At 48.6% G+C, this 21166-nt stretch overlaps 1 protein-coding gene across 2 annotated transcripts in view; it reads right to left on the minus strand.

The window, feature by feature from the left end:
* Positions 1 to 21166, minus strand: part of REV3L (REV3 like, DNA directed polymerase zeta catalytic subunit) — a 567479-nt gene that overhangs the window by 472334 nt on the left and 73979 nt on the right. For both annotated transcript variants that reach the window (XM_030199216.1, XM_030199218.1), the window contains exon 4: positions 5135 to 5295. In XM_030199216.1, coding sequence (XP_030055076.1) covers positions 5135 to 5295 — 161 coding nt within the window. The remainder of the gene's footprint in view (positions 1 to 5134; positions 5296 to 21166) is intronic.

The following is a 21166-nucleotide window of genomic DNA, read 5'->3' on the forward strand; positions in this document are numbered from 1 at the left end:
GGTATGGGAGGATAAGCATACAGCAGACCCTCCCCCCAGTCCAGGAGGAAGGCAACCGATGCCAGTCTGCCGTGGGCCTGAAGCCTGGAACAGAACTGAGGGACTTTGTGGTTGGCTCGAGATGCGAAGAGATCTATCAAGGGGGTGCCCCACACCTGGAAGATCTGTCGCACTACACGGGAATTGAGCGACCACTCGTGAGGTTGCATAATCCTGCTCAACCTGTCGGCCAGACTGTTGTTTACGCCTGCCAGATATGTGGCTTGGAGCACCATGCCGTGACGGCGAGCCCAGAGCAACATGCTGACGGCTTCCTGACACAGGGGGCGAGATCCGGTGCCCCCCTGCTTGTTGATGTAATACATTGCAACCTGGTTGTCTGTCTGAATTTGGATAATTTGGTGGGACAGCCGATCTCTGAAAGCCTTCAGAGCGTTCCAGACCGCTCGTAACTCCAGAAGATTGATCTGCAGATCGCGTTCCTGGAGGGACCAGCTTCCTTGGGTGTGAAGCCCATCGACATGAGCTCCCCACCCCAGGAGAGACGCATCCGTGGTCAGCACTTTTTGTGGCTGAGGAATTTGGAAAGGACGTCCCAGAGTCAAATTGGACCAAATCGTCCACCAATACAGGGATTTGAGAAAACTCGTGGACAGGTGGATCACTTCTTCTAGATCCCCAGCAGCCTGAAACCACTGGGAAGCTAGGGTCCATTGGGCAGATCTCATGTGAAGGCGGGCCATGGGAGTCACATGAACTGTGGAGGCCATGTGGCCCAGCAATCTCAACATCTGCCGAGCTGTGATCTGCTGGGACGCTCGCACCCGCGAGACGAGGGACAACAAGTTGTTGGCTCTCGTCTCTGGGAGATAGGCGCGAGCCGTCCGAGAATCCAGCAGAGCTCCTATGAATTCGAGTTTCTGCACAGGGAGAAAATGGGACTTTGGATAATTTATCACAAACCCCAGTAGCTCCAGGAGGCGAATAGTCATCTGCATGGACTGTAGAGCTCCTGCCTCGGATGTGTTCTTCACCAGCCAATCGTCGAGATATGGGAACACGTGTACCCCCAGTCTGCGAAGTGCCGCTGCTACTACAGCCAAGCACTTCGTGAACACTCTGGGCGCAGAGGCGAGCCCAAAGGGTAGCACACAGTACTGGAAGTGACGTGTGCCCAGCTGAAATCGCAGATACTGCCTGTGAGCTGGCAGTATCAGGATGTGCGTGTAGGCGTCCTTCAAGTCCAGAGAGCATAGCTAACCGTTTTCCTGAATCATGGGGAGAAGGGTGCCCAGGGAAAGCATCCTGAACTTTTCTTTGACCAGATATTTGTTCAGGGCCCTTAGGTCTAGGATGGGACGCATCCCCCCCTGTTTTCTTTTCCACAAGGAAGTACCTGGAATAGAATCCCAGCCCTTCTTACCGGATGGCACGGGCTCGACCGCATTGGCGCTGAGAAGGGCGGAGAGTTCCTCTGCAAGTACCTGCTTGTGCTGGAAGATGTAAGACTGAGCTCCCAGTGGACAATTTGGAGGTTTTGAGGCCAAATTGAGGGTGTATCCTTGCCGGACTATTTGGAGAACCCACTGATCGGAGGTTATGAGAGGCCACCTTTGGAGAAAAGCTTTCAACCTCCCTCCGACTGGCAGGTCGCCCGGCACTGACACTTGGATGTCGGCTATGCTCTGCTGGAGCCAGTCAAAAGCTCGTCCCTTGCTTTTGCTGGGGAGCTGAGGGGCCTTGCTGAGGCGCACGCTGCTGACGAGAGCGAGCGCGCTGGGGCTTAGCCTGGGCCGCAGGCTGTCGAGAAGGAGGATTGTACCTACGCTTACCAGAAGAGTAGGGAACAGTCCTCCTTCCCCAAAAAAATCGTCTACCTGTAGAGGTAGAAGCTGAAGGCTGCCGGCAGGAGAACTTGTCGAAAGCGGTATCCCGCTGGTGGAGCTGCTCTACCACCTGCTCGACTTTCTCTCCAAAAATGTTATCCGCACGGCAAGGCGAGTCCGCAATCCGCTGCTGGAGTCTATTCTCCAGGTCGGAGGCACGCAACCATGAGAGTCTGCGCATCACCACAGCTTGAGCAGCGGCCCTGGACGCAACATCAAAGGTGTCATACACCCCTCTGGCCAGGAATTTTCTGCACGCCTTCAGCTGCCTGACCACCTCCTGAAAAGGCTTGGCTTGCTCAGGGGGGAGCTTGTCCACCAAGCCCGCCAACTGCCGCACATTGTTCCGCATGTGTATGCTCGTGTAGAGCTGGTACGACTGAATTTTGGCCACGAGCATAGAGGAATGGTAGGCCTTCCTCCCAAAGGAGTCTAAGGTTCTAGAGTCTTTGCCCGGGGGCGCCGAAGCATGCTCCCTAGAACTCTTAGCCTTCTTTAGGGCCAAATCCACAACTCCAGAGTCGTGAGGCAACTGAGTGCACATCAGCTCTGGGTCCCCATTGATCCGGTACTGGGACTCGATCTTCTTGGGAATGTGGGGGTTAGTTAATGGCTTGGTCCAGTTCGCCAGCAATGTCTTTTTGAGGACATGATGCATGGGTACTGTGGACGCTTCCTTAGGTGGAGAAGGATAGTCCAGGAGCTCAAACATTTCAGCCCTGGGCTCGTCCTCCACAACCACTGGGAAGGGATGGCCGTAGACATCTCCCGGACAAAGGAAGCGAAAGACAGACTCTCGGGAGGAGAACTGCCTTTCAGGAGAGGGAGTGAGATCAGAGGGAAGACCATCAGACTCCTCGTCAGAGAAATATCTGATGTCCTCCTCTTCCTCCCACGAGGCCTCACCCTCGGTATCAGACACAAGTTCGCGAACCTGTGTCTGAAGCCGTGCCCGGCTCGACTCCGTGGAACCACGGCCACGGTGGGAGCGTCGAGAGATAGACTCCCGCGCCCGCACCGGCGAAGCTCCCTCCGCCGACGTAGTCGGGGAGCCTTCCTGGGAGGCGACTGCAGTCGGTACCGCAAGCGGCACCGATGTCGGAGACCTCACCCCGGGCAAGGGGCCAGCCGGCGCCTCACTCGACGGTACCGGTGGCGCAAGCACCCCCAGTACCGGAGGGGAAGGGCGCAACAGCTCTCCCAGAATCTCTGGGAGAACGGCCCGGAGACTCTCGTGCAGAGCGGCTGTGGAGAAAGACGTGGAAGCCGATGCAGGTGTCGATGTCTGAGTCTGTTCCGGGCTGTCCAGAGTGGAGCGCATCGACACCTCCTGAACAGAGGGTGAGCGGTCCTCTCGGTGCCGATGCCTGCTGGGTGCCGACTCCCTCGGCGACCCAGAGCTCTCGGTGCCGACACGGGAAGGGGACCGGTGTCGATGCTTCTTCGACTTCTTGGGACGAAGCACGTCACTGGAGCTTCCCGGCACCGATGAGGAGGACGTAGAATCCAGCCGTTGCTTCCTCGGGGCCGAAGCCGAAAAGGTCGGTCTCGGGGGGCTGTACCGCAGGAGCCCTCAGGGTAGGGGGAGACCCACCCGAAGGCTCACCGCCACCAGCAGGGGAATGGACAGCCCTCACCTGCACTCCAGACAAAGCATCTCCGTCCGACGACATCAGCAGACGAGGTCCCGGTACCACCGACGTCGACACAGTCGTCCGATGTCTCAGCGCCGATGCAGAGGGTCGATGCCTCGATGCACTGGCGGCCGAGGATGAAGGTCTGGACGCTGGAGACGTCGATGCACTCGATACTCCCGGTGCCGATGCCAACGAAGAGCCCAAGAACAAAACGTTCCACTGGGCCAATCTCGCTACCTGAGTCCGCTTTTGTAAAAGGGCGCAGAGACTACAGGCCTGCGGGCGGTGCCCAGCCCCCAGACACTGAAGACACGACGCGTGTCTGTCAGTGAGCGAGATTACCCGGGCGCACTGGGTGCACTTCTTGAAGCCGCTGGGAGACTTCGATGACATGGGCGGAAAAATCTCGCCGGCGAAATCGAAACTCGTAATTGCGGTAGGCACCAAAAAACGAGGGGAAGAAAAAATTTGACCCGAGGCCTGAAAAAAGGCCTACCCCGAAGACGAAAGAAAACTTACCGGGGCAAAAACTTGAAGTAGCGGGAAGGGAAAAAGACCGGAAAGGTCCTCTTCCAAATCTTTTTTTTTTTTTTTCGTAGCGAAACCAAAAAGAGGAGACGCGCGAGGTCAACTTTAGGGGCGCGAACGGCGAAACACAACCGTACCGAGCGCGGACAAAAGAAGACTGGCCGGCACGAGCCGGTTTCGGGCGGGAAGACGGCCGCGCATGCGCGGTGCGCATCGGCACGCGAGGGCTAGCAAAGTCTTTGCTAGTGAAGATTCCGGATTGGAGGGGCTGCCGTGGACATCACCCATCAGTGAGAACAAGCAGCCTGCTTGTCCTCGGAGAACGCCTCTTTCTACAAAGTGAATTCCATTTACCACTACCCTTTGTCACTTTGCACTCAACCAGTTCATAAGCCAATCAGTCATTCTGGGGCCCATACAAAGGGCACTCAATCTGTTTGTAAATCATTTATGTAGAACTGTGTCAAACGCTTTGCTAAAATCTAAGTAAACCACATATCTAGTGCTCTTTCTCAAACCAACTCAATCCACCCAAAGAACTTAATCAGATTGACTGACAAGATCTACCTCTAGAAAAGCCATACTGCCTTGGGTCCTGCAATCCACTGGATTCCAGAAAGCTTACTATTTTCTGTTTTACAAGCCTTTCCATTAATTCACTTACCACAGAGGTCAGACTAACCGGCCCATAGTTCCCAACCTCCTCCTTACTTCCACTTTTGTGGAGAGGGACCATATCCGTCCAGTCCCCCAGGACTACTCCAAACTCTAGGGAAGCAATGAAAAAGTCAGTGGAGCAACCAGAACTTCCCTTAGGTCCTTCTGTACTTCAGATGTATGCCATCCAGCCCCACTACTTTCTCCACCTCTAGCAAGAAATTATCAATGTTTATAAACGCTTTGTACAATGAAATTGGAGCCTCCTAGGAAAAGAGAAAGTACCTGCATATATACACCACAGAAAGGCAGTATATCAAATCATTATCCTTTGACCCTTTGTGTGTATTTGATCCCCCCCCCAACCACCTTTTACAGTGCAGTGCACCTGGATAGTACCGTGTACACAAGGCATGATGGGGTTACCTTTTTTCAGAGTCTTTCTGAACTTCACTGCAGCCAAGTTTATTAAATTCATGCCATACAGGTTGTAGTCCATGGACAGCTGGAGGAGATAGGGAACATGACCTTCATATGGCTGGTATGATTTATTCATTATGGCTCCTCCCTGCAGAAGCTCACAAACTCTTTCAAAAATAAGAGACAAAAAGTAAACAAATTAATTTGAATACTGATAGCTGCAGATCATTCATGCCTTCTTCACAAATTTTACTATTAACTAATTTCAGTTTTTGGCCCAAATTTTATGAAATTGTATCTTTGATTTTCCAAGATCAGGTAAGAGCAACATGCTCAACGCTTGTATATACAAAACAGCTTTCAAAACAGACATCTCAGCTCACAATTTATTGTATTTTTTTTATTTTGGACAGTTCATCACTAAGCATTTTATTGGAAAGGTGTTTTTTATAAATATAACTTAGATTGTGAACCCACTAAGGACTAAACGAGTAAGTACCTGCACATAATACATAAACCGCTTTGATTGTGCCACAGAACAGCGGCATATCAAATGCACAACCCGTAAATTATATTTTTTTAAAAGCCTATGGTGACTGCAAAAGGCATAGATGGTTTGGATGCAGGCACTCTCAATTACTTTCCTTCTCTTGATTAAGGTGTTCCTTTCCAATTCTTTCGTTAACTGTAAATTACTTTACTATGCATTCCAAAAAAGGTGGTCTTATAAAGTTCAACATACCATAAACCATAAGCATGGCTTGACAAACTTTAGGCACCAGATCGCCATGGCAACTAAAAAATGAGATCTGGCATCTAAGTTCTGCAGCCCTGAGAATATGGGCACATCAGATGGGGCTGAGGGGGAGGCATAAGAACATAAGAGTAGCCATACTGAGACAGACCAATGGTCCATCTAGCCCAGTATCCTGTTTTCCAAACAGTGGCCAAGCCAGGTCACAAGTCCCTGGCAGAAACCCAAATCGTGGCAACATTCCATGTTACAAATCCCAGGGCAAGCAGTTGCTTCCCCATGTCTGTCTCAATAGAAGACTATGGACTTTTCCTCCAGAAATTTGTCCAAACCTTTTTTAAACCCTGATACACTAATTGCTGTTACTACGTCCTCCAGCAAAGAGTTCCAGAGCTTAACTATTCATTGAGTGAAAAAATATTTTCTCCTATTTGTTTTAAAAATACTTCCATGTAACTTCCTTGAATGTCCCCTACTCTTTGTACTTTTGGAGGCAGAGAGAGAGAGTAGTGTGGGGGAGGCAGAGAGAGAGAGCAGTGTGGGGGAGGCAGAGAGAGAGAGAGAGCGCAGTGTGGGGGAGGCAGAGAGAGAGAGAGAGAGAGAGCAGTGTGGGGAAGGCAGAGAGAGAAGTATCACACTGGAAAGGCAGCCCACCTGGAACCTTCTTAATCAGGAGGATATTTGGAGAGCTAGCAACTGCAGAATTGGCCTATAAGGAGCATCGTTTCTTAGGAGGAGATTCTCCAAGAGCCTTGTTGGTAGGATAAATCTAATTCTTTTTAAGAATTTATTTTTATTTTGTACATTTGATATACCACAAATTTGAGCCTGGGTAGGCGACAAAGTGGTTTACACCATGACCAAAAAGTTAACAGAATAATGTTGACAAAGAGGGAGGGGGAATGGAAACAAGGTAGTAGGCGAGAAGGAGAGAGAAAACAAAAAAAACCTTGAAGGCTCTTTGACAAAAAAGTTAGAGAAAAGGAGAGCAGTCACTACAGAATGGACACTTCCTGTGCATCAAGGACACTGATGCAGAGAAGGTGTTGGCAGAGTGCATGGAGGGAGAACAATGATGATGCTTGTTAGGTTTCTTTTATGCTGCAGGTTCCTTGATGCACGCAGCAGCGACAAAGAGTCCCTACGCTGCCGAACTACTGAGTCCAACATCGAACCCTCTTGATGTTGCTTCGGTGTAACCAATGTCGATGCAGGTTCCGCATCGAGTACCAAATTCCCTAACATGCTCAATGCAGATGCAGAAACAAAACGTTTTTCACACTGGACTCTGCAGGCTTTAAAGGTTCTCGTCTGCAGAGGCTACACTGTATGTCCCGGTGCTCTGGACCCAAGCACTGAGCACGCCAGTGATGGGGATCTGTGCATTAAATAGTCCTATTGCATCTAGTACACTTCTTAAAGCCATTCGGCACCCTTGTTGACATGAAGGGAAATACAGCTGACACAAAGTCAAAAGTCCCTATGACCTGGGAAGCTCGAACAGTCGAGGGTCTGAAATTGATTGATGCCTTCTGGGCAAAGGTAGGATTCTGAGCCCCCAAAGACCGAAAATTGAAAATTTTAATTTCTGCCTTTTTTGTTGCCCTCCCCCCTTCAGGATATTTTTTCTTTTTTTCAGTACTAATCCGCCAAGTTTAATCATTCTTCCACTTAACAAATTAGTATTGAAAAAAGAAGAATATGAAGAAAGGTATTCCGAAAAGGGGAAGGCACCAAAAAGACAAAAGTTTCCAACAGTGGCCAATCCAGGTCACAAATACCTGGCAAGATCCCCAAAAAGTTCAATACATATGCTGCTTATCCCAGAAATAAGCAGTGGTTTTTCCTAAGTCCTTTTAATAATTGTCTATGGACTTTTCCTTTAGGAAGCCGTCCAAATCTATTTTAAATTCCGCTAAGCTAACCGCGCCTTTACCGCATTTTCTGGCAATGAATTCCAGAGTTGAATTACACATTGAGTGAAGAAATATTTTCCCAGATTTGTTTTAAATTTACTACTGTGTAGCTTCATCGCATACCCCCTAGTCCTAGTATTTTTGGAAAGAGTAAACGAATGATTCACATCTACCCACTCCATTCATTATTTTATAGACGTCTATCATATCTCCCCCTCAGCCATCTTTTCTCCAAGCTGAAAAGCCCTAGACACTTCAGGCTTTCCTCATAGGGAAGTCGCCTCATCTCCTTTATCATTTTCATCACCCTTCTCTGTATCTTTTCTAATTCCACTATATTTGTTTTTACATGCGGTGACCAGAATTGAACACAATATTCGAGGTGTGGTCACACCATGGACCGAAACAAAGGCATTATAACATCCTCATTTTTGTTTTCCATTCCTTTCTTCAAGTGACATCATGCAACAGTGTTTCCTTTATCTGTTCCAAAAAAAAAGGCTATAGATATCTCACTTCCAGTAAATGTAAGGGAAAATTAGGTTCTTACCTTGGTAATTTTCTTTCCTTTAGTCATAGCAGATGAAGCCATTACGTATGGGTTATGTCCATCAACCAGCAGGGGAGATAGAGAGCACTCAAACTTTCACAGTGCCCTCTTGGCCAGCTAGCTCCACTGCCTCTTCAGTATTTGAAGCTTCCAAAGCAGTATGGCAAACCGCAATGGGAATCACAAGAGCTTTCCTCACAGCGAACGATGGCCCATCACAAGGGCATGAACTCATAAAGGAGGGAATGCACATCCTCCTGGAGGGAATAAACTCATCCTCCTTATTGTATAAGTGGAGGGGAACACACGCGCCTCCTGGAGGGAATCACACATCCTCCCAACACACTGGAGGGAATGAACTCATCCTCCTATTTATAGAACTGGAGGGGAACACACGCGCTTCCTGGAGAGAATCAACACATCCTCCAAAAAAAACATGCTGGAGGGAATGAACACATCCTCCTAAATTTAAACTGAACATGAATCCTGAAGATTGTTTTCCAACTTTCTCCCAAGGAAGGAACTTCAGGAAATTAGAACAGAACCTGAAAAACAGATTCACAGCATATAGACAATCATACAGGGAGGGCTCATGGCTTCATCTGCTATGACTAAAGGAAAGAAAATTACCAAGGTAAGAACCTAATTTTCCCTTCCTTGTCATCAAGCAGATGAAGCCATTACGTATGGGATGTAACAAAGCAATCCCTAGATAGGGTGGGAACAAGCCACACCACGCGCTAGCACTTGTGCACCAAAACGCGCATCCCTCCTGGCAGCCACATCCAGCCTGTAATGTCGGGCAAAGGAGAGCTTAGAAGCCCATGTTGCTGCACTGCATATCTCTTGAAGAGAGAGTGCTCCAGTTTCAGCCCAAGAGGAAGAAATCGCTCTAGTAGAATGTGCCTTAAAGGCTACAGGCGGAACCCTGCCGGCCAGCAGATAAGCTGAAAAGATAGTTTCTTTGAGCCAGCGGGCAATAGTGGCTTTAGACGCTGGAGACCCTCTGCAAGAACCGGATAGCAAAACAAACAGATGATCAGAAGTCCTGAAAGAGTTAGTAACTCGCAGATACTGCAGCAGAGTCCTGCGCACATCCAAAGGTGCAGCTGCCCAAAAGATTCTGGAAACTCTTCCTCTGAAAAGAGGGCAAGAAAATAGGCTGGTTTAAGTGAAAGGTTGAAACCACCTTAGGCATAAAGGAAGGCACGGTCCGAACCGTGACTCCGGACTCTGAAAATTGCAGAAATGGGTCTCTACAGGACAGCGCCTGGAGCTCTGACACCCGTCTCGCCGAGGTAATGGCCACCAGAAAAACGGCCTTCAGTGTCAAATCTTTCTCCGATGCTCGCCGAAGCGGCTCAAAAGGAGATGCTGCAGGGCTTTCAAAACTAGCCCCAGGTTCCAAGCTGGACAGGGTGCTCGCACTGGAGGTTGGAGCCGAAGCACCCCTCTAAGAAACTGTGCCACATCTGGGTGAGCAGCCAAAGACACGCCTTCCACCTTACCACAAAGGGAGGCCAACGCTGCCACCTGCACCCGCAGGGAATTATAGGCCAAGCCTTTTTGTACACCTTCCTGCAAAAAGTCCAGAATCGGCGAGACAGGAGCCCGCATTGGAGCAATGGCTCTGGAAGCACACCAAGACTCAAACAGGCACCAAATCCTGGCATAAGCCACGGAAGTGGACCGCTTGCGGGCTTGCAGGAGAGTGGAAATAACTTTATTGGAATAACCTTTATCCCTCAATTGCGCCCTCTCAATAGCCATGCCGTAAGACCAAAGCGGCCGGCGTCCTCCATGGCTACCGGTCCCTGAGTCAACAGGTTCGGTACCAGAGGTAACGGCAGAAGAGCCTCCAGGAGCATCTGTCGGAGGTCTGCATACCAAGGTCTCCTTGGCCAATCCGGGGCGATGAGGACCACTTCTCCTGGGTGCAGCCGAATCCGCAAGAGCAGGCGCCCTATCAAGGGCCATGGGGGAAACACAAAGTAGACCCGGAGGCCAGGGTTGAGCCAAGGCATCCAACCCCGCCGAGCGAGGATCTCTCCGTCTGCTGAAGAAGCACGGGACTTTGGTATTGGCACTTGTCACCATTAGATCCATCACGGGCTTGCCCCATTTGGCACAGATCTGCAGGAATACTTTGTCTGCCAGATTCCATTCTGCTGGATCGATCTGATGCCTGCTCAGATAATCGGCCTGCACATTGCTCTGACCTGCAATATGAGCTGCCGACAGACACTGAAGATGCAGCTCGGCCCAGTGGCAAATCAGTTCGGCCTGCGCGGCTAGTGCTCTGCACCTTGTTCCGCCTTGTCGATTTATATAGGCCACCGTTGTCATGTTGTCCGACATCACTCTGACAGCCAATCCTTCCAGGGTCACTTGAAAGGCCAGAAGCGCCTGAAACACCGCTTTCAACTCTAGGCGGTTGATGGACCACTCCGACTCCTCAGGTGTCCATAGACCCTGGGCATGCTTCCCCTTGCAGTGTGCGCCCCAGCCCTTCAGGCTGGCATCTGTTACCACTAGGCACCAAACGGGGAGCGTCAGCGGCATTCCTCGCCGCAGCATGCTGTCCGAGAGCCACCACTCCATGCTGAGACGGGCCGCAGGGAGCCAAGTAAGTCTGCATTGGTAATCCTGAGAAATAGGAGACCATCTCCGGAGTAGGGAATACTGTAGAGGTCTCAGGTGCGCTCTCGTCCAGGGTACCACTTCCATCGTGGCTGTCATCGATCCCAGCAGCTGGACAATGTCCCAAGCTCGCGGGCGGGGCATCCTCAGGAGCAGACGGACCTGATTCTGAAGCTTGCACCGCCTTAGCTCGGGTAGGAACACATAGCCCGAGACTGTGTCGAACCTGTCCCCCAAAAACTCTAGAGATTGTGAAGGGGACAGGTGACTTTTGGCCATATTGACGACCCAGCCTACAGATTGCAGTACTGAGACCACTCTGGCTGTAGCTTGTAAGCTCTCTGTTGCAGAGTCTGCTCTGATGAGCCAGTCGTCTAGGTACGGGTGAACCCTGATACCTTCTCGCCTGAGAAAAGCAGCTACTACCACCATTACCTTCGAAAAGGTTCGGGGAGCTGTGGCGAGGCCAAAAGGCAAGGCCCTGAACTGGAAATGTTTTCCCAACACCGCAAACCTCAGAAACTTCTGGTGCGGGGGCCAAATCGGTATGTGCAAGTAAGCTTCTTTCAGGTCTAGAGACGTGAGAAACTCTCCTGGCTGAACCGCCGCAATGACGGAGCGCAGGGATTCCATGTGGAAATGCCGCACTCTCAGGGAATTGTTCACTTCTTTTAAGTCCAGAATAGGGCGAAAGGACCCACCTTTTTGCGGCACCACAAAGTAGATGAAGTATCGGCCGCAGCCTTGCTCGGCGGGAGGCACCGGGGTCACTGCCCCTAACTGAATCAGACCTTGTAAAGTCTCCTCCACCGCCGCCCGTTTGACGGCAGAATCGCATCGGGACTCCACAAACACGTCTCTTACTGGGGCGTTGAATTCTATTCTGTATCCATCTCTGATCAGGTCCAGAACCCACTGATCTGAGGAAATCTTGGCCCACTCCTCGACAAAGAGGGAAAGCCGTCCTTCGATGACAGGCATCGAGGAGAGGGCCGGCACACCATCATTGAGAGGGTCGCCCCTGAACTCCTGGTCTTGAGCCACCGGCTGCGGAACGCTTGTCCGAGCGAAAGGAGTTCCTCTGCTGACCACGGGCACGTGAAGTGAACCCAGCAGAACGCCCCGGGCGGTACCTTCGAGCTTCATGGAAGCGAGGTCTGTACGAGGAGTGGACCGCCTGGCCCTTAGAGGAAGGCCTCTGCCTATCTTCGGGCAAGCGCTGGGGTTTTGGATCACCCAGGCCTTTCACAATTTTCTCTAACTCCTCACCAAATAGGAGAAGTCCTTGAAAAGGCAAATTCACCAACCTTTGCTTAGAGGCCATGTCCGCTGCCCAGTGTTGTAGCCACAGACGACGGCGAGCCGCCACTGCTACTGCCATTTGTTTAGCCGAAGCTCTGACAAGGTCATAAAGGGCATCAGCCAGAAAGGACAAGGCCACCTCCATCCGCGGAGCCACATCCAAGAAGGGCTCCGCTCCATCTCCGGGCTGAGCCACTGCCTGTTGCAGCCAAGCTAGGCAGGCTCTCACAGCATAACAGCTGCATGCAGACGCCCGAACAGTGAGACCTGCAATTTCAAAGGACCGTTTCAACGCTGTTTCCAGCCTACGGTCTTGAACATCCTTCAGGGCAACACCTCCTTCAACAGAGAGGGTAGTTCTCTTTGTCACCGCAGTGACTAGGGCATCCACTGTAGGCATTTGAAAACGAGCCATATGTCCCTCACGCAGAGGGTATAACTGCCCCATAGCCCTGGAAACTCTCAAAGGTCCCTCGGCGTCAGCCCACTGAGCCGAAACAAGCTCTAAGATGGAGTCATGCAAAGGGAAGGCCCGAGCAGTTTTCTTGGTACTAGCCATCCTGGGATTACCCGAGGAGGCCATGCCACTGTCAGGATCTTCAATCGAGAGGGCCTGCAGGGTATCTGAAATAAGCGCTGGCAGCTCATCACGGTGGAAAATCCTCACCGCGGAGGGATCATCCAGATCCTGTGGTAAATCCGCACCTGACTCTGGTTCCTCAGACCAAGAACGTCTGTCAGAGTTCTCCAAATCCTCACACCCCGACCACGGGGGGGGGGGGAAAAAGGTGCACCACAATCTGAAGGGGAATTAACCCTTCTGCGCTTATCTTTAGGCCAAGCATCCGGGAAAAAAGCCTCACTGGGCAGTCCCAGGCCAGAATCCATCGGGGGGGGGGGGGGGGGCAATCAGAGGAGCCTCAGGCGACCCTTGAGGAAGGGCTCTTTTCATCATGTATGCTTTATGCAGCAAAAGCACAAAATCCAGGGAGAAAATCTCACCCTGGGCACCCAAATCCTGTCCGGTGCTAGCCACTCCTGAAATAACCTCATCTCGAGGTGCCCCACCCGGCTCAGGTCTCTCCGTGTCCACGGAGGTCGCGCCATGCGGTGTAAGCAAAATGGCGCCCGCTGCCAGCTCAGAGCGGGAAGAAACATCGCTCGCCATGCTCGGGCCGGCTCCTACGCCAATACAGCACGATTTACAGAGCCCTGCTGCTGATTTGCGCTTGCCACAAGTGGAACAGCGCTTTACATTGTCCGCAGCCATCGCCGAAAAACGGTGGTAAAATCCAAAATGGCGGTTTCGCGCCAAAATCGCCCCGATCGCGGGCCCACCCCGGAGGAGTTGGAAAACACTCTTACTTCAAAGGATCTAGTGTACAACTACGATCCTGCTGAAAATCAGGTCAAAAACCTCTGTTCCAGCGTCTCTGCGTTTAAAACGCGACGCGACTTTTTTTTTTTTTAAGCTGTGAGGAAAGCAGAGGTATTGAAGACTCCGGAGGCTCAGATGAGTGGGAAAGGCAGGGAAAGGGCGAACCTATATGCCTGCATCCACTGTTGGTGGGTAGGACAGGGAAAGCAAGGCAATATGTCCACATCCACAGAGATATGGGTAAGGCAGGGAAAGGGCTAACCTATGTGCCTTTAAAGTGAAGCTGCTATAGCCTCCAACTCCCCGGTTAACAACTGGCAAGCCAGGAACCACCTCCCGGCAGATTTTTCTGGAGCTCGAACAAGCTGCAGCCACCCTGCTAAGGGAGATAGAGAATACTGAAGAGGCAGTGGAGCTAGCTGGCCAAGAGGGCACTGTGAAAGTTTGAGTGCTCTCTATCTCCCCTGCTGGTTGATGGACATAACCCATACGTAATGGCTTCATCTGCTTGATGACAAGGAAAATAGCTTTTTTTCACCTTTTTTTTTTTTAGATAAAAGAAAACTTCCAAACCCACTGAAAATTTAAAGAAACAATTCAGCATGCTAAATATGGTCAAACTATAATCTCTCTATTACTGCTGCTGCTACTACTACTGATTTCTATAGCGTTGCTAGACCTACACCGTGCTGTACATATTATACGCAGATATTCTCTCTGTGCCTAGTGGGCTCACAATCTAAGGTGTCTTTTGTACTGGGGCAACGGAGGGTTAGATACTTGCCCAGGGTCACAAAGAGCTGCAGTAGGGAATCGAATCCAGTTCCCCAGGATCTCAACCTCAATGCACTAACCATTAGGCTTCTCCCTCCCTCTCCCCTTGCCCTCAAAAACCACAGAACAAAACTCAAAAGCAGAAAATATGCTATTTTTTACACAACTTTTCCAGGTGTTTGTGATGGAAAGAAAATTATCAGGTAAGATCTATTTCTCCATTAGTCCTTCACATTATCTAGAACTTGTGGAACAGTTATGCCCACCGACCAGCAGGTAGAGATAGAGATCACTGAACTGAGCTGGACATATAATCCTCTGTGAGACTCCACAGCCCTTCAGTATTTACGTAGAGAAGAAGAGTGGAAAACAAGACTAAAACACAATGACCTTGAACAATATTTGTAATACAACTGAACTGTTGGAGAACAAATATTTAGCTCCCCTGAAGAAGCAGTGGGAGCAGTACAGCAAGGAAAAGCCATTTAAGTTAGGAGAAGGGAACACTGACTCTTCTTTGCATCAATTCAAACAGAAGTATGGGCGGGCTTCTCGAACTGTGTGAAGGACTACTGGAATTAAAATTATCGGGAAAGACAACTTCTCCTTTCCATTGCATCCTTCCCACTATTCCAGAACTTGTGAGATGTCCAAAAGCAATCCCTAATGAGGGTGGGCCAAGTTGCATGTTGTGTGGGAGGGTAAGCCTCACATTTTCAAAGTGGCGGCAGAGGCTTTGTCCTTTGATAATCAATTACCTGGTTCAACGGAGGAGACTTGGTGATCAGACTGGAACCTTGTAGGATTGTCGCTGGATACCTGTTTGGAGCGCGCCTCATATCAGTTTGGCTACCATAGCCTTTGGCTTTCCACCAAGCCATGGACTGCTTCTCCTGGAGAGCGGTCCACCTTACTCAAGCAGGAGGGCACCTTCCCACCGTTGGTCGTCCCACCGCTCATTCTTTTTAGGCCAAACTGCTGGTTTTTGGACAGTCACCATTAGTTTGTTTACTCCGATGGAGGTTTCCTACCCATGTTCAGCAACCCAGACTTTGTTTATTTCCTGTGGAGACATTCTTGAGCAGCCTTTTATTGTTGTTTTTGTTGGGGTTCCTGCACCCTGCCCATGAGTATTGGCTGGGACTACTGCTGTGACCATGACTGTACTGGGTTTCTCTCGGACACTTCAAGCTGCCATGTTAATGTTTTTCTTACTATCATTCCCAAGAACTCCCAGTGAATTCTTGCTTTCTGGACCTTTCCGATCCTCCTTACCCTGGAGTATTTTAGATGGACTATTTCCTTTGTTTACTAGACCGTCATTGCCTGATTTCAGTGACTGTAGTTTTGTAACTGTACCTGACCGTCCTTTACTGGAAGGCTTTGTTTTCTAAATTTATAATTCCTCTACATGGTTATTAGATAGACTATCTGCTTAGAAACTTGTGTGGAGACCGGGTCTGAGCAACTGTGGTTTTGCTAATGGGTTAACTGTTCTGTTCTGTATTTCTAGATTAGAGATTTTATGAAATGCTTTAGCACTATTATTAACCCGGGTGGAAGTTTGGTTGGCATATTGCATGTATGCGAGTTGTTCATAGTTGGGGAGGGGAGAAGTGTAATTGTTAGCTTTGAGGTGCAGGCCGTCAGATGAGCAAGTTTCTGATAATACACAGGTTGCGAAACGAATACAGCAGGTTGAGTTATGATGCTTTAACAATGCACATGCGCATCTTTCTCTTTATATTTATTGTGCTATTCATTAATGTATGGCTTTCATTTATCGGCTTCTATGTCTATATTGGGATTCTTCCAGTCTTTCTGCATGGGGTGGGTGGGTACGGGGTTGTTAGCCCTCTCAATTGGGATCTTTGCCTCTTTACTTCTCCTTTTTGGGATTTTTTTTTTTTTTTGCAATTTGGTATCTTCCACAAACAGTCTTCTACATCAAGCTCCCAGGACATTCTGTATATTCCATTTGTTCTTTTTTTATAGGGGAGGCCACTGGCTGGAATGGTCTCTCCAGTGTTATTCATACTTTATGGGTTTTTTCTCTCTGTTCTTTTTGGTGAGGTGTACAAATAAAATTGCCTCTTGGAATGCTAGAGGAGTAACCACCTATTAAACGTCAAAAAATATTGCAAGCCTTACAGAGACAATGGGTTGATATAGCTTTACTGCAAGAAACCCACTTATCTTCAGTTGAACATCAGAAATTTAGGAAGTGGTGGGTGCATCACATAATGGAATCTCCAGTGGTAAACTGTAAGACGGGGGTGTTAATTTTATTTCACAAGGGTTTAGATGTCCGAACCCATAAAATCACCCAGAGTGTAGATGGCAGATATATGCTGGTTCAGGTGATCACAGCACATCAAAATCTATGGATATGTAACTTTTATATACCTGTCTTTAAACAATCAAGTTTTTTGTAAATTGATTAAGATCCTATCTCCTCTAGTAGACAACCATCTGATTGTAAGCACAAACCCACTGGTAGATAAATCACATCCTCATAGTCGGGCTTGGTTTGAACCGGATAAGGGACTTACCTCTACTTTGTAGCGCATTGAATCTCACTGATGTGTAGCGAACGCTACACCTAGGCAACTGAAAATATACACACCTTTCCCGTGCACACTCCTCCCAGGCCAGAATTGACTATCTTTTGGTTTCTCTGGACTTGTTTTCTAACGTCCTTCAGCAGAATTTGGTCCATATGGGATTTCTGATCATGCATTAGTCTGGTTCCAACTTGGGGAGAGGGTCCGCTTGCTTTCAGTGGAGATTTCCTTTAGAATTGTACACTGATTCTCAATTTCATGACTTTCTCCATCATAGATGGCAGGATTATTTTTTCCACATCTCCTACAAGCTCGAACTAAGGATCTGACCGCGCTTCTGCATCAGTGGGCTGTTAAATCCCTAGCATATTATAAATATCAGTTATATCTTCATGGCATAAAAGCGGCCAACTTATGTCCGCATTTAATTCATGCTCGCACTGGTCCTAAAAAGGTTTTACAACTACACAGAGCCAAAGGCTCACTTACTCATTCAGATTGGAAATCAATTCCATTTTTGGCAGTTTTTTGAAACTCTTTACAGATCTGAGGATCATATGCCCAGCCTGCTTTTTTTTTTTTTTTTTGGAAAATCTGGACTTGCCCAGTATCAGGCCTTCCAAACCACCACGCTCAATGCGACCTTCATGCTAGATGAAATCAGCTTGCTATCCAATCTAGTGCCCTAGTAAGGCGCCCGGGTCCAGATGGTTTTCAAGTCAAATTTTAAAAAATTGCTTCTGGCTCATATTAGCCCCCACCTGGCCAAGATGTATACTTCCACTGTTTGCAGATCACACAGTTGATTGTTTGCCCAAACCATCCTTGGTTGATCAGGCATCTCCTCCTCTCTCAACACGTCTTCTACCCTGGGAACTACTTTAAACATGGTCTTCTACTGGTTCCCAGCAGCAGCCAGCTATGCACATATGCTGCCTAAGGTCTGCTGTGAAGCTTCCCTCTGGACCATCTCACCCAATGTTGAAACAGGAAGTAACGTCAGAGTGGTGGGCAGGACGGGTTAGAGGGAAAGCCTTCAGAACAGGCCGCAGGCAGCGTAGTGCATCACTGCCCGCTGCTGGGGACCAACAGAAGACCAGTGGGGAGGGGGTGGGTCTGAACTCCGGGCATGAGGAGGAGGGGAATGAGAGATGTCAAGCTGCACACCAGAAGAGAGAGAGCGAGAGCTGCTAGACAATGGGAGGAAGAGATGGAGATGTTGGATCCAGAGGTGGAGGGAAGGGATATGAGAGAGAGAATAGGAATAGGGCTGGAGGGGAGATGCTGGTCAATGGGAAGGAGAGAAGAGGAAGGAAAGAGAGAGGGAAAGAGGTTGGACCCTGGGAAAGAGATTATAGGCCTACAGGAACAGGAGAGGGAGAGGGGGAGCTATTGGATCAGAGGGTGGGAGGGAGATTATTAGTCCTTTGAGCGATCAATCTCAATTAAACATTTTAATTGAAATGTTGGAAACATGGAGTTTTTCTTGTTAAAAAAATTACATGTTTGCAAAACAAATGGCTTGTTTTCAGAGAACATGCATGATGTACCTGCAGGGAATGGAGGGGAAGACCTGGTTAACTTTGAATCAGTTCAATGAAGTGACTCACCACGGTAATTGATTTGAACTATGTGGAAATGGAATTCCTACTACACCTACCTCCTTCCTTTAAATTAAATACCTGTTTTTTCCTAATGCCAATTTACCTTGGCTAATACAATTTCAAAACTGAATAATCATAATAAATAACTCATTCATACATGCATTTCAAATTCTAAATCATAATTTTTAATACACATTCATCTATTAATTTTTATATTAAATGATCTCATGGTATCCCGTCCCCTCCTACTCAAAACTACTAATGTCCTTCTTCAAAAAGCAGCTGTTAAAATCAGGACAAATGAAAGTTCCAAATCTATTTGTACAAGATTCTATCTTCAATTCAGGCTTGACCCCCTCATGGGAGTGCTAACCTTTTAATCACAAGTCCATGAAGCAGAAGAACTTCAAGTCCTCAAATAAGGTATAGGATATCAGACATCACTGTGATTAAAATTTCTGCTGGTCCCATATGTTAATTATAGTTCCCGTTTTTGGTCCCATCACTGGCTGTGTTTCCTTATAGCTTCATCAGGAGACCTTTAACAACCTCAGATCTCTGTTAGGCACACCGTTTGGAGCTCTACAACTTCCGGTGTATCTACTTCATTTCCTACAATGTGAAGGAAATGGTTTTTCCTAATGAGAAGTAGCCCAGCATGTCACACCACGAGGGTGTAGACTTGAAGGCATGGCACCACTTCTCACTCTGCACAATACTACTAATCATTTCTATACTGCCCTGCAATGGCAGAAGGAAATAAGTCCTTTCTGGCTAATTATGGGAAAATGGAAAAAAAACATGTTTTGCTTGGTTTCTCTGCATTAAACTTACTGCCTTTCGCATATGAAATATTGAGCATCCTGGGGGGGTTACGTAGAAATCCAATATATATTGAGTGGACATACTTCCTATTTTTGAGCAGTATAGCTACTACACATATGCAGCGCTGTACACAAACACATACTTGACAGTCCCTGCTCAACAAAAGCTTGCAATCTGTTCAAGACAGATGAACAGAACAAAAAAGGGGTTAAGGAGTTACATTTATTATTGGAAATGAATAAAGCAACATAGGTACTGAACAGGTGAATAAAGGGTTAAGAGTTAAAAGCAGCCTCAAGGTGGTGGGCTTTTAGCCTGGATTTAAATAGAACCAAAAAGGGAAAATTAGGTTCTTACCGTGATAATTTTCTTTCCTTTAGTCATAGCAGATGCAGCCATTACAGATGGGTTGTGTCCATCAACCAGCAGAGGGAGACAGAGAGCACACTTTTTCAGTGCCTCATACCAGCTTGCTCCACTGCCTCTCTTCAGTATTTGAAGATTCCAAAGCAGTATGGCAAACCGCAATGGGAATAACATGAGCTTTCCTCACAGCGAACGATGGCCCTACAACAAAGGGCATTAACTCAGAATGGAGGGAATTAAACATCCTCCCGGAGGGCATAAACTCATCCTCCACTGAGACATAACTGGAGGGAATAAACTCATCCTCCCGGAGGGAATAAACTCATCCTCCAAAACATGAAACTGGAGGGAATTAAGTCATCCTCCTTTAATTGAACAAGAATCCTGAAGACTGTTTTCCGACTTTCTCCCAAGGACAGAATCTCTAGGAAACATGAACAGAACCTGAAATAGATTTACAGCAGATAGCAATCAGACAGGGAGGGATCATGGCTGCATCTGCTATGACTAAAGGAAAGAAAATTATCACGGTAAGAACCTAATTTTCCCTTCCTTGTCATCAAGCAGATGCAGCCATTACAGATTGGATGTATCAAAGCAATCCCTAGATGGGGTGGGAACAAGCCACACCACGCGCCAGCACTTGCGCTCCAAAATGTGCGTCCCTCCTGGCAGCCACATCCAGCCTGTAATGTCGGGCAAAAGAGAGCTTAGAAGCCCATGTTGCTGCACTACAAATCTCTTGAAGAGAGAGTGCTCCAGTTTCAGCCCAAGAAGAGGAAATTCCTCTAGTGGAATGCGCCTTAAAGGCATCAGGCGGAGGCCGGCCGGCAAGCAAGTAAGCTTCTTTCAGGTCCAGAGACGTGAGAAACTTTCCAGCCTGTACCGCCGCAATGACGGAGCGCAGGGTTTCCATGTGAAAATGCCGCACTCTCAGGGACTTGTTTAATTCTTTTAAGTCCAGAATAGGGCGAAAAGACCCTCCATTTCGCGGCAGCACAAAGTAGATGGAGTAGCGGCCGCAGCCGTGTTCCGCGGGAGGTACTGGGGACAAGGCCCCTATCTGAATCAGACCTTGCAAAGTCTCCTCTACCGCCGCCCGTTTGGCGGCATAACCGCATCGGGCTCCACAAACACGTCTCTTACAGGGGCGTCGAATTCTATTCTGTAACCGTCTCTGATCAGGTCCAAGACCCACTGATATGAGGAAATGTTGGCCCACTCCTCGGCAAAGAGGGAAAGACATCCTCCGATGACAGGGCTCGAGGAGAGGGCCAGCGCACCATCATTGAGAGGGTCGCCCATGAACTCCAGGCCTTGAGCCAGTGGCTGTGGAACGTTTGTCTGAGCGAAAGGAGTTCCTCT

Source organism: Microcaecilia unicolor, chromosome 3 (genome assembly GCF_901765095.1).
Source record: "Microcaecilia unicolor chromosome 3, aMicUni1.1, whole genome shotgun sequence".
In the NCBI taxonomy this organism is placed as follows: Eukaryota; Metazoa; Chordata; class Amphibia; order Gymnophiona; family Siphonopidae; genus Microcaecilia; species Microcaecilia unicolor.